Below are 18,703 nucleotides of genomic sequence, written 5' to 3' on the forward strand. Positions count from 1 at the left end.
ATTATTATTTATATATAAATAAATAAAAAATTCAAAATGAACCTTATTTTTGTCGATAAGTTCTTTTGTTTTTTCCCAGTGAGCTTTCTCTTCTTCCCGGCATAGCATCTCTAATGTACCACACTGACGCTGCTTGGTTTCATAACTTTGCTGCAGATGTAGAATGGCATGCTCAAATGCTTTGTGTAGTGAGCTTGGATCAAATGCCTCACCTTCTCTCTGAATACCTCCTATTCGCCATGAAAGACGATCAACATATCCCTCAGGATCAAATGGTTCATCAGCAAATAACTGCAAATAAAACACATTGTTTTGTTAAGACAATGATCCAGTATAAAATTTTGACAACAAAATTCACAGCAACTATAAATTGAACTAAGTACATTTATAATAAAATGATAAACTCAATATTGGAACTAAGTCAATATTCAGTTGGACATAGCACAGGATCTCCAAGCATCCAGACAATAATGATGCATGCAATAACACTAGGTATATATCGAATAAAATGAATACAGGTTGCAAAAAAACAGCAACAAGATGCATCCACAACTGTTTCTACAAGTATCTGGTTGAATTATCAAAATCAGGACACATTTAAACTCTAACAAATTAAACTTTTAAGATTTAACACTTTAAAGACTTCAGAACTTGAAGGAAAAAAATTAAACATTTTTAGTTTAAGTTTAAAGCATACATCAAAATTTTCATTAAAGTAATAATTGCAATGTAAAAAAAAAAAACTATTCGAACATAACAGTAAATAATTTATACCAGGTTTTAATAAAAGCTTTTACCTAACATAAAATTCCAGAAATTCAATTTTTTCAGGATTTATCTTAAATTGTTTAATTGTTCCCGAGTTTTTTAAACTAATATTTAATCCTCAAAGCTTTTCTAAGCTCTCTCTTAGGCAAATAAACTAACTAGTAGTACTTACAAAGCACCTTCTAGTCAATGAAATGAATTCAGATATATCTTCCAAAAACCAAACCCCTATAATTTACTTGCAGGCCTAAGATAATTTAATTTGTATAAAATTCGGTTACAGAGGCATTAGAAAAAAATTACAGAATTGATAATTTATTGTTATTACAGATTTCATTTTCTATTATAGAAAGATAATAAAATTTAATTTAATAAAAAGATTTAAATAATAATGAATGTAATGTTTGCTTAAAAATTGCACTTTATGTAGTCTGCAAATAGAGCTATGTAAAATTTCATCAAGAGCTTCAGCTCAAAGGACTGCTTATAAGCATTGAGACTGTTTTACCTTCATTACACAAATATTTACATTTATCTGGGCATAATTTACTTGTTTGTTGATCAGATTAATAATAATAATTACAACAATTAGATAAATAAGTTTTTCAAAAATAAAATATATAATTATATGTAATAAGGAAGCAATTTCATTGAAAAAAAAACTTAACTTTCATTTTTATAACATGGATAAAACTGAATCTAGAAATAATGAAAACTATTATAGTGAAGATTAAAATGTAACTAAAAAATTTTTTAATCTCATTTACAAAACAGGGTCCAAAAGATATGTAGGTATTAATCTTTTTGCTGGAACCATAAAGAGTATTTTACAATATCTATATTAGATACCTATTATCAGAATTAAAGCAGCACAACCTACACAATAATTATTTACATGTGACTAAAGAACCTCCTAGCAATTGATGAAGCTACAAAAAAAAAAAAAAAAAAAAAAAGCATTACAGAAGGAGACTAGATTGAAAGGTATTATTCTTAGAAATTCTACATGTCAAAGCATTTTTTTAACTTTATTTTTAAAATTGAAAGTTTAAAATCCTTTTTTCACCCTGGCAACTGTAGTTGAAACACAAAGATACCATTACAGAAATATCCTACTTAACACAAGATAAGAAAGTTATCAAGAATAAAATAACTGCATTATCAATATAAACCAGCTTAAGATTAATAAGACATGAATCTTTACATGACCATCCTATTAAAATCAAATTACCATCCATCCAATATGTAATGCAATATTTTCAAAAAATAAAAAAACATTGTACTCTATTTATACATCGCAAATTGTTAAAAAAAAAAACTAGGTATATAATAATAATAATAAAAAAAATCTGGCACATTTATGGTAATTTATTATTTTATTTTAAGTTTACTTTTAATACTTATTATAATTGAAAATATGACATTTTTATATAGGTGTGTTATTCACCTCATCAAGTTCTGAAAGAAGTTGAGAAAAGTCAATTTCATCTTTTTTTCGAGAACCCCATCGTACATTGGAGTTCATTTTATTCATTGAGTATCACATTTATTTATTATTATATCTTGGAAGCAAAACTTCGTCTATTTACTCTAGTTACTAACTCCAGGAACAAGTCGAAACACCTACTGTCGAAGTTGCCATTTATTAAAAGATAATTAACTCAGTTAGTTAAATTCTTAAATTAATAATATTAGAACAGAATAATTATAGTTTTTTATTATTCATTATCCTTTTTTTTTTCAATATAATATACAACTTATTTCGCACATTTTCTTCTTTGACATCTTCTCTAATTAAAGCTATCTCTAATGAATTTGAAGATGAATGACGCTAGGAGTAAAATTCTTCGCACAGTGACTAAAAAATAACTGAGCACCGTAACTGTTTAGTAGTTCTGCTTCTGAAAGAATTGTTTGTTTACAAGCAGTGGTGCGATCATGAAGTTCTACAATTGTGGCTGTAATTTCACTCATAATTAGAGCCCGGAAGTTCAGGCAAAATGCCATAAATGCCCTTTTCTGCCTTTTTTAAACGTTTTCTTCTTAAAATGCCTTTTTCGTTCCTTTTGTTCATAAATGCCTATTTCTGTCTAATTTAAAATTTTTCTGCAAAGCTTTTTGTGCTTTTGACCGAGCATAAACGCAAAATGAAGAAATTTTGAAGTACAGAAATGGCTGACTGTCATCCGACGTATTGTAATGCATTTATAGAGATTAGGACTTTATTCCTTTTGTCTTATTAATATTTTCTCTCCGTGGCGTCACCTTCGTCGTGGCGTCAGAAAACGTGGCGTCACCTTCGCCCGATGCGCTTTGCAAGGAGAGAGAGAAAGGGAGTGAAAAGATTGGAGTTATTTTTACTTACAGTCAATAGAATTTATTCTTACTTACGGCCCATATAGCCTACACCAGGGGTGGCGAACCTTTATACACCAACGTGCCATTTTCTCTAAAAAATTGCTTAATGAGGTCATAGACGTGCCGTCAAATAATTTTGACTTCGTGATTATTGGGAAAATAATAATACTAAATACATACTATCAACTCAAAACTCGTTATTTACATTGAATTTTGCAATGTCTCAGTTATACAAGTAATTCAACTTAAAGTTACATCAGTGTGACTTCTGTTGTTGCAGATTAGATGACCAATAACTTATATTAGGTTGTAAGATGTTAGTTTAAGCAGGACTGTTGATTTTTTTTGCTAGTTATTTATTGTTAGCTTGTTTTTTACGGTTATTAATTGTTTTTTAGTGTTAATTTTTTTATTAATAATTGTTTAATATTTTGTTTGTTTTTTGTGAATTTTAATTTAATTGTTACATATGCTTCATAGCGATAACATTTGTGTAATGACAATTCATAGTGTAACAACAATTGTGATCGGTGGAGTGTCCAAAATATTGTGTCGTGTGCCATAAATGGCACGCGTGCCATTGGTTCGCTATCCCTGGCCTACACCATCGAATAACTCGTATTCTCTCTTATATACAAAACGAATTCACCAAGCTGGTTGAGCACATTGTAGCAGGAGCACGAAAAAGTTTTCTAGTATACTAGTTATTTCTAAAATGCCTAAAGTAAAAGCCTGCACAAGCAAAAAACTGGACAGTTTTGTGAAAGAATTTGGGTCGGATGTGTTTTCTACTGATGGGAGCATTCTGTTTTGTAAGGCATGCGAGAAGTCAATAAATTTTGATAAGAAGTATTTTATATCTCAGCACTTGGAGACATCTAAGCATAAAACAGCAAAATATAAAAAAGATGGGAAAACATCGACTCTGATTTCCACCTGTTTTCAATTATCTTCTCGCAAATCGGAATTTGCAATGGATTTATGCAGATCATTTGTAGATGCCGGCATTCCGCTGTGGAAACTTAAAAATAAAAGTATACGAGCTTTTTTGCAAAAATATACGAATCAAAGTGTGCCCTGTGAATCAACTTTAAGGAAAACTTATTTAGATGACTGTTATACCGAAGTTCTTAAAACTATTCAAAATGAAATCGGAACGAAAAACATAAGGCTATCTATAGATGAAACGACAGATGCAACTGGACGATATGTTGCGAATGTTATTGTTAGTGTTATGGACCCATTTGAAAAACATAAAATCTTTTTGTTGACATCTGAACAGTTGCAAAAGACTAACAGTACTACAATTGCACAGTTGTTCACTAATGCACTGGCTTTACTTTGGCCAAATAGTACTGAGCATGAAAGAGTGCTATTATTTCTTGCAGCCTCCTACATGAAAAAAGCTGGAAATGCCTTAAAAGTTTTATTTCCTAATATGATCCATCTAACGTGCCTTGCTCATGCATTGCACAGGATAGGAGAGGAAGTAAGAGGTCTCTATCCTGAGGTAGACTCGCTTGTTTCTAGTGTGAACAAAGTATTTGTGAAAGCCCCTTCAAGAGTTCAAAGAAATTGCTCCAGACATTCAATTACCTCCTAAACCGATCCTTACGAGATGGGGAACATGGATTTCAGCAGTCTCATACTACTGCACAAATTTTGAGGAAGTTACTCGAGTTCTTACCAGTTTTTCGGATGAAGAGGCAATATCCATAAGAAAAAGTAAAAATCTGCTTAGCAGTTCTAAAATTAAAAATGAACTGACTTTTATTTCAACTTATTTTGGGAAGCTCCCTGGAGCTATTGAACACATGGAAAAAGGAAATAAGTCTTTGTCCGAGTCACTAAAGATTTTCGACAATACTATTGAAGAACTAATGTCTGTGCCTGAACCATCTGGTGACATAATAAGGAGGAAATGTGAAAACGTCATCTCTGCAAATACAAACTTTGAATGCATCAAGGACATTGCAAAAGTACTTTCTGGTGATACTACAGTTGAACTTACCATATCTCCTACCATGGCAAGTTGTTTTAGGTACGCGCCCATAACTTCTGTCGAAGTAGAAAGATCCTTCTCTTTGTTTAAAACTATATTGACCGACAGGAGACAAAATTTCTCTTTCGAAAATTTGAAAAAGCATCTAGTTGTGATGTGCAACAACAACCAATCATCAGAATAAATCTGCATACAATATTATTGTAAGTACGAGTTTTCAATTTTTATTTCGCACCTACGCAGTTGAGGGGTTTTTTTTTGTGCAATTATGTCCACTTCTTTTGTACTATTGCTACGACAGTCGAGTGAAATGAATATGTAGGTATACCGGATACTTCTAGCAACTTTTTTTATACCTTGGATACCTATATGGGCTTTTAGGCATTACCAACTACCATTTTGCTCCAATTTTAAGTGCCTTTTTTAAGTGCCTATTTCAAGCTTTTTAAATGCCTTTTTGCCTGCCTATTTTTGCATTTTTTATTGCCTGAAATTCCGGGCTTTACTCATAATATATATATAAAAGAATACAAATATCATTTTAAATACTTTGATAACAAGAAGTTTTTCATGGATTATGGCAACGTAATTGTTTATCAAACTATTTCATTTACATAATGTATAGAAAGCTATTATATATATAAACATTTTTCCTTTTATGTTATAATTTTAGATTTTGCCTAACTTAGGTTGTGATTCTGAGTCAAAAAAAGAAATATTACTGAAAAACGTACGTATGTCTTTTCAGCTTTTTCTCAACTGAACTAGTATTAATTTTTAACAAGCACTGTTTTGTAATTTATAAATTGTTTTCTTTAAGATTACAGATGAAATTAAAAGAAGAAAGGGAAAAGAAAAAAACGATGTCGATCGAAGAAATTACCTAAAAAGGAATTATCGACCATTAGATGAAATTGTGTACTCGATAAAGGTTTGTATTGTATTAAAAATTAATAACATTATTGATGTTTAAGGTTTAGTAACTATCCTTTTCAGTAATTTACATTCGTAAAATTCTTTGCTTTTTATAATAATGTTTGGTTGTATTGTATTTTTGGTAATTCGTGGATATAAGGGGGGCGTGATCTGTGACAGAATAATCGCCAAGTCTAGGCAACTTTCGGACAGCGGCCCACGAGAAACTTTAAAAAAAAAAAAACATCACAGAAAGTGACCAACTCGAACGATAATGACTCGTAGTCACCTCGGGTAAACATCTTCATGTTTTTTTTTTTTTAAATTACAAGTTTAAAATCTATTTGGTATTGTGTTGTAATTACCACTATAAATATTAAAAACCAATTCACTATAGTATATAAGACATGTTAACTTGATTCTATCTTGAGGTACCTTTTGATAGATGATGGTTGACATAGTCTTAAAATTGGCAGGGTGCTGGGATAAAATTATAGTTTCGTTTTCATAAGAGAATGTTATCTTTTCCTTTTAAGAGCAAAATGCTCATATAATTAAACCTTTGGACGATATTATATGGATAATCAACTAATTATACCATAGTACCTTGGCGATTGTAGTTCTGAGATCACAATATCCCTGATATAAGAATGGAATAATGTGATATAATAAAATGGGAAATAATCTTAGAATAGGAAAACACAACATTAAACTTCAATAAGAAAAAAAAAGTAAAAAGCTCAGAGCACACAACAAGATAAATGATGATCGTAAAAATAGACAACAGCTACGGTTAAGTTATAGGTAAATAAAATAAAAAGAATTCTCTTTTTCTTTATGATATTTCAAATTGAATCAAAATTTCAGGTAAATAAAAAATTATTTCTGGAACAAAATAATCCCATGAAACTACAGTTAAATTTAATTTGCATTTTTGTTTTGTTTTTCATTTTCTTATTCATACGTCTCTCAAAGTAAGGTTATATTTTATTTTAGCTTAGAAATTAATAAAAGTTTTTAATAAAATAATTCAGTATTAAATTTTGTACTGTTATTTTCATATCATTTGTATATAAAACTCAAATAGCTTGGAGGATTTTATTTTCCGAGCATATATCTTTTGAGTTTAAAGTATTTATTTACTCAGTTTGCATTTATAATTTTTTCAATACTATCTTGTTAGTTTTTTTAATATATTTTTTAAAGAAAATATAATTAAAAGCTATTTGATTCATTAATGATTCTAGTGTCAACAGTTCTTTAAAAAAAATTTTTTTTAGGAAGATTATTTTCATCCAACTTTCGCCAAACTTGTTGAATTAACGAATCAGCCAGATTCTCAACAAATTTTTCACTTATTAGATGTTATTTCCACAGGTGAGATAGCATTTGTTACTCATTGTAAATGAAGTTTCAAAATAAATCAAGGAAGAATACAAAAGCTTGTTGAAATAGCATTACTATAGCAATTGTGCCACTCTATATTTGAGAAAATAAAACAATTTTATTTTTGACTGAGAACCCAGAACAATTTTAAATGAAGTGTAAAATGGTTAGCAACTAAGAAATTTTTTTTTTTTTTAAAGATCTTGGAAGACACTGTGTCTATAATTAGAAAGCCTTTTATGTTAAGAGATATTGAGTAACTTATAAAATATTGTTGATATTTTTCTTGATTCTTTTTTAGTTTTTAACTGGGACTCATTTTATATTTGTAGTTATGTTCATTTTTTCTGAAACTTCTAGAAGGCGAAAACTTTTTTCATGTGGTTTTGGGAAATAAACTAGTTGGTAGGTAGAGTATAAACTAGATATAATTTACTTAAATAGGTATTAAAAACAAATGTTAAACTTGGTACACTAATAACACTATATTGTTGATGAATCTTTTTATGTTAACTAATGAAATAACACTTTTTTTTTTCAGAAAAACAAATTTATGGTTTTTCAATATTTAATGAAAACTTTTGCCAAAGGATCATTAAAGAGTTAGAATATTACAATGAATCAAATATGCCAAAAGAACAACCCAACACAATGAATAAAAATGGGGTTTGTATCATGACTGTCGTGTTACTTTTAGCTTTAACTGAATTCTAATCATAAAGTCATTACTCTCTATAGCTAAAAATATTGAAACTATGAAAAGAAAAAACTCACTATTTTAGACTTCTTTGTGTTTTGATATTATTTTTAATCACTGTTTTTGAGACCATTGAAATTAACTTTGTTTTCAATAGTAAAAGAATGTCATTTTAGTAACACTGTTTAGTTGTACAATATGCTATTTGAATATTTTTATAGCACTTCAAAGCATTCCATCAAAACATTTGTGAGAATTCAAATTGAATATTTGATAGTCAATGTTACTTGATTCTAAGGAAAAAAATCATATGACATTTACTTTTAATGAATATGTTTATGTTTATTTTAAAAAAATTTAAAAGTAAAAAAGAGAAACAAAAACACAGGAAATTTCTTTGTGCTAACTAATAATTTGCAAAGGAAAGTTTATATGGTAATATTTCTGTATTTGATATTTATACTGATCAAACTAACTTTTTACTATAAATGCATAAAATTTTTCTAACAATTTCAGGTCAAGGATTCACACTAAATAAAAATGTAATTAAATTTAAACTGTAAAAATTTTTTTGTTTAACAAAAACGCTTACTTTGTTTCCTTTAAATTAACTCAATGGTGCAACACATAAAACAAAATTTAAAATTGTTGATGTACAGAAATTTTTCAGAAGCTCTTAAACATTGAGTATTTAAAATGGTTAAAAATTCTCCAAGAACCTTTTACCTTCATTTCTTTTAGAAGTATGCAAAATGTTACATGCATGTGTTTCATAGAAACATATAAAAAAAAAATTCGAAAATTTCATTGAAGCATTAATAAAATTATAAATATAAAAATACTGAAAATTTAAAAAAATATGTTTCTACCAAAATCAAACAAGAAAAACAGGGATTTTTATTATATTATATTTCTATCAATATTTTATTATACACATTTCTATTAATAATATATTTGAACCCTATATTGATAGAATAAAAATATTATTTTATATTCAAAATTTTGTTTTAAAAACTTTTTAATATTATATATTATTAAATACAAAAAATATCAGTTATCAGCTTTTACCATTTCATTTTCTTAACACTCCTTAAATTTATATATTATATATTGAGAGGTTTTACGAATTTGTATTTTTGTAAGAAGCTGCAAAGTTCAGTACAAAAGAAATTATCTCTGAACACAACTAACACATGTTTTTAAAAATAGATTGTTATCATCTATACAATAAGCTCTATTGACATAATGAATGCATTTATTTGGTGGAGTCCTTTCCTCATGTGTAGTGCTAGACCTCACAATATTTTATCTGCAAGAGCATACATTCAGAAGATAACACAACAAAAAGCTAGGAAATGCTCCTTTGCCTGTGAAAGTGGCAATACTGAAATAATTTCACTATCCTTTCAATTTTAAATAAGGAAAACAATTTATTTTGTGGGAAGTAAATTACATTATGACAAGCTGTGAAGGTGTCAATAGAAATATTTCATGCAAACTTTGAAAGAAAAATATGTTTCTCAGAGAGCAGAACTTTCTAAGTAGTTCCATAGTTTATCATATGGAAGGGATTTTGAGAAGTGGAGATGATTTAATTTGATAAACAATGAGACATTCTCTCATTGTTCCATGAACATCAGCACGCACAATATTTTTTTACAATAAATTGTATGAATGTTTGTTTTAAAAATCTTCTAGCATAAAATTTCAGATTAAAAACTTTTTACATTCATATCTTTTTGAGCACGGTTAGATTCAGAGTTTGAAACCTTAACTTAGTTGTTCTCTTATATATATATATATATATATATATATATATATATATATATATATATATATATATATATATGTATATGTATATGTATATGTATATATATATATGTATATATATATATATATATATGTATATATGTATATGTATATATATATATGTATATATATATATATATGTATATGTATATATGTATATATATATATATATATATATATATATGGTTCTTTAAGATCAATTTGAATAGCTTTTTACTGAGACATTTTCTGCATATAAAAATGGATATGGTAGAAATAGAAATGAATCAAGTCTCCTCCTCACAGTATTTACTAAAAAGGAATAATAATAATAGGATTTTAAATCCTTCCACCAATTATTTTTCGAACAAGCTCAAAAATTATCAGTAGTTGAAAGAAATGTTAGATTCAGTTTTCATTCAATTCCTATTGCAGTCTGATAAAAAAAATTTTGTCTTTTGAGCAAAACTGAGAGAAAAAGAATTTTGTGAGAGTAAAGCCAATTATTTATTATTTTTCACTAATACAAAGCTCGTTGAGAGAGCTTTCTCATCGTATGCATTAATAAATATAGTAACAAGCTTTATATGCTACTCTTGATTTGAGTGTTTGATGGCTTCTTGGAGCCAAATTTCAAGAAACTCAACGAACAAGCTCAAAGATCCCATTTATTTCCTAAATTTTACTTATGAAAGTTAGATTATATGGTTGAAAATTCAAGTGTAAGTTTGCTTTATTTATCTGAAATCAAATACCCCTATTCCACTATTATGTTTTAGGTTATATCTTAAAATATTATGCAAAAATTTAAATGTGCATAATGTCACAGATTTTAATTGTCTGATTAGTTTTAGAGCAAAAACTTAATCAAGAAATTTTGCATACATGATTAAGGAGCAAGAGAGAATTTAATCATTTATAGTATGGGGAAGAAAAAAAAAGTCTGGAAACACTGCTTTAGAGGTTGAAACCCTCTACTAATTGAGTGTTTCAAACATTGAAGTGTCTTGGTCGTGAAAACTTTTTTGGAATTAAATTTATATCAAAAGAATCAAACGTCAAGAAAAATAATCTTTAAAATCATAAAAAGTGGCAGTTAAATAAATGAAAAATTGTCACATATGTAAGTATTTTTTCCCAATAAATTCAACACAACTCTCTGTAGTTTCTCAAATTATGTTGTTATGTCGATTTATAAATTCAAAATTATTCAATTATAGTGTCTTTATAATATCATTTAATTGATATATTAATGTATTTTAAAACTCAGAAGAGTTAAAATTATTCTTATGCATCTTTTTTTACATAAATTAATAATTACAATATTCTAATAATACAGGCTTTCTAGTAGGCCAAATAAAAAACCAGGACATTTTGTGGTACAGTATACTTATACCATACTAATTTTAAAAAAGTAACCTAACTAAAAAATATATAATTTGCTCTATTTAAGTGTAATAAAAACAAAATTTATCACAAAAGAATAATAAAAAAAATTTAATATTAGAATTACTTTGTTAAGAACAAAAAGTTTTAAAACTTTCTAGAATAATTTTATAAATTCTGGACAACTTAAAATTGTTTCAAATCAATGTATAGAAAATTTTTGCAGCATTAAAAAATTAAATCTGTATTAATCAGTTAGTATTCCCTCAAAGCAATATATAATTAAAATTTGTAACTGAGTTGAAGATTTCCTTAAGCAAACAATTTTAAAGTATGGTTTCAATATTCTTAGTGAGATTTAAATAGTGAATGCCTCTTTAACATCCCTCAATCAATCAATTAAAAACTCTATGTTATGATTACTGTAATGTTGATTGATCATTTTAAAATCCTACGAAAGAGATGAATTAATATTAGGAAACTGCACCACAAGATTTGTTTAAAATAATAATCCCTAATTTGATAATACAAAATTGTTAATTGAGTTTCTTTTTTCATAAAATGACTGAATTCCCAATACAGTTTAAATAATGAGTGGTAAGGCTAAATACTTGAACCAGACAGTCCCTTATTAGGAAATAATTGAAGTTTAGATTTCTAGTAGCATTACTAATTAAAATAAAAAGTTCAAAAATCCAATACTTTTGATTCAAATATATATAAAATTCAATGATTTGATTCAAATATATATAAAAAATAATGATAATTTAGGGACATCAAAACTAAAAGTAAGTACAACATCAAGATAACTACAAACCTTGTCTAATATTTTTGATCCTAAAAGTTACAAGGCAAAATTAGAATCAAATCGATGGATGAAATATATAACGTTAGTCATTAACGTCTAAATATATTTTTTGACACATTTAAACATTCAGTGACGTTTATTCAATTCCTTAGATACATTTAATTTAAGTATAATCTTAAATATTAGTTCATTTATGCATATTAGTTTTATAATTAACAGACTACCAAATAATAAGGTATCAATTTATTTGATTGAAAAGTTACATTTAATTTCATATTAACTAAATTACATTAATACAAAAATTACTTGAAAAATTTATAGGTTTTATTAGATGATATTGGATTCCATGATGGATTTTCTTTGGTACTAAGAAAAGACTATCTTGATCCACTTGTGAAAGTTTTATTCCCGGAATGGAGAGGCCAGAAGTTGGATTCTCATAAATTTTTTTCTGTTCAGTATAAAAGTGATCAAAATACAGATCTAGGATTTCATTATGATAATAGTGAAGTAAAAACTTTTATAATATGTTATTTCAAAAAAAAAATTGCATTCATGTTTTTTAAAGTTCTGAAATATAATAAAGTTGTAAGCACTGATAATATGAAAGAATAGCATTACAATGTAAACTGGTATCCTAGTTTTGCAGCAAATAATCAATTTTTAAATATTTTAATTGCTATCATTAATTATATTTTGAGTGTTATTTTTATAATTTTAAACTTCACCAATAAAATCAATCTATCAGTATTTTTTATCAATAATGAATAAATTTTTTTATAATTTTTTCTGTTCATATTTACCACTTGATGTTCAATTTTGTAACTGTATGCCAGTTCTATAATTTTAATTTTCCTAATGATTATTCTCTTTTCAGTATCTCTAAAGAGGATATCTACTTAAGGACTGGATTCCCCAAATCTTAGTTATAGTAACCTTTAGTATTATGTTATTTTCATTTAAAACATTGTTTCTAGCACTGTTTGATTTTGTTAAGTATATGTTATTTTAAATATTTAATTGGATACAAACTTCATTTGGCATTAAATGATACATTTAATCCTTCTGCAAATAATAGGCAATAAAATAAGAAAAATTAACTAAAGTTTAATTCAGCTTAAAATCCTCCAAGTCAACAAAAATTATGAACAAAATTCAAATATAATTTTCTGAAAAATTGAGTCATTAGATTTGCATTGAAATCTTCATTATTTTGAATTTCAGGTTACTTTAAATGTATGTTTGGGAAAAACTTTTGAAGGAAGTGAATTATATTTTGGTGATATGAATTCTGAACCTATATCTGAATCTACCTGTATTCTAATAGAGCCAAAAGTAGGTTATGGCCTTTTACATAGAGGATGCCAATTACATGGTGTTTTGAACATTAAATCTGGAGAAAGATGTAGCTTAATTATGTGGATGCGAAGTTCAACTGTTAGAAATCAATTATGTCCAATGTGCAATCTAAAACCTTCAGGTTTAAGCCAATCCTCACATTATGGTGATGGATTCACATTAAATGATACAGTGGAAGAAGCTTGCTACATAACATGACTTTTGTTATGATTGTTAACATTTTTCCTAAAGAATTTTTTTTTCAAAAATCAAATATTAATTCAATATTCTTCATGTTGCATGGTTTAATTACTATCACAATGTGGCCACATGACATCATGTTCATGTGCTAATAAAACATTTTCTTTATTATGACTGTAAAATATTTTTTGTATTTTTAAAATTGGTTGCTACGTTATATTAACGGTAGGCATAAAAAATAGCAATTTCTTTCCAAATGAAGTTGTTTAAAATTTTTTCCTTAAAAAATTTTTTCATTTTCATAAAAAAAAAATAATTTGAAGACTATATAGAGTATGATTCTATATTTTTTTTAACATTATCTATTTTTGATCTGAATTTTAAATTGCAATGTTTGCATTAAAAAAATTTTAATGCTCGTGGTTTTTTTTTTTGTATAAAATAAAGTGTATAATAATTTTTAAACAAATACTTATCTCTAAATTATTTTTGCTTTAAGTGACATTTCTTTATATATAAGAAGAGAGTGGAATGATAACACATAGCCAATCACAGATGACTTCTGGTTAGTAACGCACAAAACAGCCAATCAAAATTGAGAACGCATGTGTGTGAAAAGGTAACAATTTTTAATAATGCTGTGTGCAGAAATGTTACAACTAAACTTACCAGCTGAATCTTATTGCGATTTTCATTTTGTATTGAATGTGTGAAATATATTGAACAGAGTTTACTTTAAAATACTTATATCTTTTCTAAACAATGGATCGCCGTAAATATCTTAGGCGATATCAACAGCGACATAGGGCTGAACATAATTTAGCAGCACAAAATTACCGGGAAAATAATTGTAGTGCTATCAATACGCGACACCGAAATGCGCGGCGAAGAAACGTTGAAGAGTCGAGATGTTTAAATGGAAACAAATAATATGAAAAATAAATTGATAAAAAATGTTGTACATAAGGAGGTTTTGCAAATAATTTTTAATTTTATCATTGTTTTTCCTTACTTTTAATTGTTTCTTATTTACTTTCAAAGAATCATTCAGCCAGAAATATTAATTAAAAGTTCATATTTGTTTGAGATATTTCTGAAAATAATGCATAAAAGTGATACACAAAATGATGTGAAAAGAAAAATCAATGAAAAATGTACATAGCCAGGTTTTGTGAATATTCAGAGATCTATTGTAAATAATTTTTAATTTTATTGTTTTCACCTTATTTTTTATAACAATTCAGACAAAAATGTTTATTGATCATTGATAACATAATTATTTCATTTTGCATTTGTTTTTTTATTAGTATTCAATATGACAAAAAAAAAATTAAATTGCTTAATTTAATTTGTCGAATTTCAGTTACATATGTTTTTATTACATAATTTGCTTTTTGTCTGATTGAAACTAAAATATTTTGTCAATTGACAGTATTGAAGTTAATTGGGCAATTACTTGCAATGGTTTTTGCTTTTGAAATATTACTCAGCATTAACTTATTAATATTACATGTTTTAATTTATTTGCCATATTTTAAAGTTTTCTTTCATTAGGTTTTAATTGTTTTCAGTTTAAAATTTAAATTATTGGGGAGGGGGGAGATGAAGCACCATATAGGGAGCGTCCAGCATCCTATAAGATCAACAATGATTTGAGTTAGGGGTAAAAATATACTTGAGGGTGCCCCTTGGCGAAATTGGCGACTTATGTTTGGCGCCATTCCTGTTTGCGCAGAACACCGTGGTAACAGGAATGGCTGCCAAAATATAATGATATTTCAATAAAACATTAGAAAATTTCAACAAAAGTGCTGCAAAACATCAAAACATAATAAAATTGCAATGAACCCGATATGAGCAAAATTAATGAATCCAATAAAATGCATTTTGAATCTAAACAAAAATTAATGGAGTAAGCACAGAAAGAAAAGGAAGAAAACAACTCACTTCTTCGCTAAGCTGGAATATTTTCAGATTTATGTGCACCAAATTCTCTAATAGCAGTTAGATACTGTCTAAATTTATCATGACTAGAATCTGTGTACCTCCATCGCCACATAAATTCGGCGAAATACGAATTGAAAATGGCGTCTGTGGTACCGGATTTGCGATGGTATTTTTTTCTAAAGTCCCTTTTTATGACTGCCAACATACCTTTGATCTTATTGACCAGAAGCAAAAGTAAACTAACCAGCCAGTATTCAACGTAGAACTAACGGACCTCTGAAATTACATATACTGTTAAACATTTAAAAAAAAAACACTAAAATCTAAACCAATCAAAATCACGATTGGGATTCAACATCGCCCAGCTTGGTGATCAACCGCAATCACAACTTGGCGAGAATCAAGGGGCACCCTCAAATATAGTCTACCCGAGTTAGGCTCTGCCACGCGTGCTTTACTAATGCCCTATAGTAATGTGTTAAATAATATAGCTTCCTCGCTTTATATAAGTTTATAATATTATTTGTATTAAAATTGCTTTAGATAAGTTCACAATGTTGATAATAAGGCATTTCGCAATCCTATAATATTCTCTCTCTGTGATGTTGACGCAGAAAAATTGCCAGCTAAACTCCAGGAAAACTACTTTAATTTTGTTAGCAAAGTGAACAAAAATGTAATTGAGTAGCAATTATTGGGGGTTGGCGAGCTGTAGTGAGCAAGGGGAGGAGCCCTCTAGTATGTAACAAAAAAAGAATGGATTTTCAGTTTTTACATATCTTTCATGAATACTCCTATTTCTGATACTCCTGGGTAAATAATGTAAGGAATTGCAATTGTTAATTTTTGAACTCAGTGCACTAAAATTAAATCAGTTACACTGATGACTAATGCAACTTCTAGCCTTTTTTGATATGACATCTTAAATATTCCAATTTCCAATATAACTGCAACCATTAATTTTCTAATTTAGCTACAAGACCAAAAATAAATTGGATACAGGCACAAATTTTATATTGCTACCATTAACTGCACTCACAGTATCAGGCAGTATCACTAACAGCTGTCAACACAAAATATTGTAATATTTTAAAAGTCAGTCCTATACCATAACTAATCTGTTGTATAGTTTTTCATCTTATTAAAATCTATTTAAAGCATTCATGCATATACTTTTTTTGCTCTAAAAATGCTTTATTTTTCATACTCAAACATAACACTTAATGTTACAAAAATGTTTGTTCAGTAAGTTTTGACATTTATAAATTGTATCTTAAAATAGAGTTATCACAGAATAAAAGTATGACAGATATATGAGGCATTTTGATTGCAACATGGAAATGTAATAAATCATGTCTTTCAATAATTTTTTTTAAAGTTTTTGATTAAATGATTTTTTTTCTAATAACATATGGATTATTAAAAATTCCTTTCTTAAAATTTATCACCAGTTTTAATATTATTCTATTAATCATAAGAATTGTTAATGAAAATACCCCAAATATCTTAACATAAAATCAGCCTTTATTACAAAACTCAAAAACCTTTATCTGAGAGTGTAAAATATACTATTTGAAATAATAAAATAATTTCAGAGACAATACTTTACTAAAATAATTTAAAGTCTCTTAATAAAACATTTCACGGAATACAGTATTAAACATGTCATAATCAAAATATGGTTAAAGAAATCAGATGATGTCCTTTAGTAATTAAAACCCACATTCTGTCGCACAAAGAAAGTGCCATCCCAGAAATAAAAGAATTAGTTAAGATAATCTGTTACAATGAAGCCTAAGGGCTTCCGATACAGGTTTGCATTTAGTTCGTTGATTAATATTAATTTTATTAAAAAAAAGAAAATTTCAAACAATAGTATTTAGGAAAGAACATTTATTCAAAAATATATAGCAAGAAAATCAATAAAAAAATAAATATTTTAATAACAGTATGTATTTACAAATTACTACTACACTTTAAAATAAATTAACACTAATAGATGTACATTGAAATAATAATAAATAAAAAGCTTAGTCAAATAAATATATGAAATCTGTATTGTTTACAGTAACAATAAAAAAGCATAATAAATAAGCTTCATTAAGAGAGACAATGAAATAGAAGATAAATGAATGTGTGCGCTAAAGTAAATGAGAAGCTAAAAGAGAAAAAGTAATCAACAAGTAGAGAGTCAAAATCATCCATGTTAAAGACAAAAATATGGATCGTGCATTTTGTTTAGAAACCAATTTGTAATCCTAGAAAGATTAATAATAAAAATGTTCATTGCTGAACTATTTGTATATAAATTATTAATTTTGTAATTAAATATTAACATAGTTTTCTAAAATTATCAGTTTATCAGAGATAATGAGCAAGTCTTTTTCCTTTACATTTCGATTAAAGCAAGAATTGCAATTAACTTTTTTATGCATTATTCAAAACTCTAAGAGCTTCCATAACCTTCTTAAAAGATCTTTTCTCCCAAAATAAAAGTTAAAAAGTAAAATAAAAAAAATATTCATAAAAATTATTTTTTTCTTCAAAAAGGTACAGACTTAAGATTTTAAAAAATGTGTTTGAATGACTAGAAAAATCTAGTAGTCAAAATTGCAAAAGTTACAAACTAAAAATTTTCATTTTTTAAAACTTGGGATAGTCGCTCAACAATATGAAACCTTTTTGTTGTCTCTAACACATATTTCAGCACTTGTTCTCGCTTCAAATCTACAGAAAGTACCTAAAAAATCAATCATATGCATAAACAAAATGCAAGTATATCCCTTAATGAGAATCAAGGGATAGCAACAATGAAAGGGCAGATAAACACTACAGTAGAAGATCTTTAAAACAAAAACCTTTGTGTTTTATGGAATTTTGCATTATTTCACTTAACTTATTTATTTACTAAATATGACTACTCAAACAACTTAAAATGTATTAAAATAATTTTTAGTTAATGCACTTAAGTATTTATTATTTCCAGAAAAATTTTCTGCAGCATTAGTTACAAACAAATTAATTTTAGTCTCTTAGCAAATAGTTAAAGAAATAATGTAAAAAGTTATTGCCTAGTTATTGAAATTTCTTAACAACAAATTTCCTTTTT

General features: G+C 27.3%; 3 protein-coding genes across 6 annotated transcripts in view; 1 reads left to right on the plus strand and 2 right to left on the minus strand.

Annotated features, from left to right (window-relative positions):
• Nucleotides 1–2,595, minus strand: part of Sec10 (Exocyst complex component Sec10) — a 49,002-nt gene extending 46,407 nt beyond the window's left edge. The window contains exons 1-2 of the mRNA XM_016057802.4: nt 2,216–2,595; nt 43–291 (exon numbers count right to left, since the gene is read on the minus strand). Of these exons, the coding sequence (XP_015913288.1) occupies nt 43–291; nt 2,216–2,302 (336 nt within the window). The 5' untranslated portion in view covers nt 2,303–2,595. The remainder of the gene's footprint in view (nt 1–42; nt 292–2,215) is intronic.
• Nucleotides 2,596–2,604: 9 nt separating this feature from the next.
• LOC107451900 (2-oxoglutarate and iron-dependent oxygenase domain-containing protein 2) lies at nt 2,605–13,821 on the plus strand. 3 transcript variants are annotated; one of them, XM_087155082.1, is made up of 8 exons: nt 2,605–2,736; nt 5,633–5,713; nt 5,802–5,858; nt 5,949–6,059; nt 7,762–7,834; nt 7,971–8,095; nt 12,430–12,618; nt 13,333–13,821. In XM_087155082.1, exons 1-8 carry the CDS (start codon nt 2,707–2,709, stop codon nt 13,663–13,665), a joined length of 999 nt encoding a protein of 332 aa, XP_087011208.1. In that variant the 5' UTR covers nt 2,605–2,706; the 3' UTR covers nt 13,666–13,821. The 3 variants fall into 3 exon arrangements, with proteins under 3 accessions (XP_087011208.1, XP_087011211.1, XP_015923622.3); XM_087155085.1 differs by lacking the exons at nt 7,762–7,834; nt 13,333–13,821 and adding exons at nt 7,324–7,420; nt 12,986–13,085 and having other exon boundaries at nt 2,607–2,736; XM_016068136.5 differs by lacking the exon at nt 7,762–7,834 and adding an exon at nt 7,324–7,420 and having other exon boundaries at nt 2,608–2,736.
• A 2,946-nt stretch (nt 13,822–16,767) lies between these two features.
• Nucleotides 16,768–18,703, minus strand: part of LOC107451919 (clathrin heavy chain 2) — a 31,992-nt gene continuing 30,056 nt past the window's right edge. For both annotated transcript variants that reach the window (XM_016068161.5, XM_016068174.5), the window contains one exon: nt 16,768–18,334. In XM_016068161.5, the coding sequence (XP_015923647.1) occupies nt 18,221–18,334 (114 nt within the window). In that variant the 3' untranslated portion in view covers nt 16,768–18,220. The remainder of the gene's footprint in view (nt 18,335–18,703) is intronic.

The sequence above is a fragment of the Parasteatoda tepidariorum genome, chromosome 2 (genome assembly GCF_982258835.1).
Source record: "Parasteatoda tepidariorum strain Cologne lab strain chromosome 2, Ptep-v5.0, whole genome shotgun sequence".
NCBI lineage: Eukaryota > Metazoa > Arthropoda > Arachnida > Araneae > Theridiidae > Parasteatoda > Parasteatoda tepidariorum.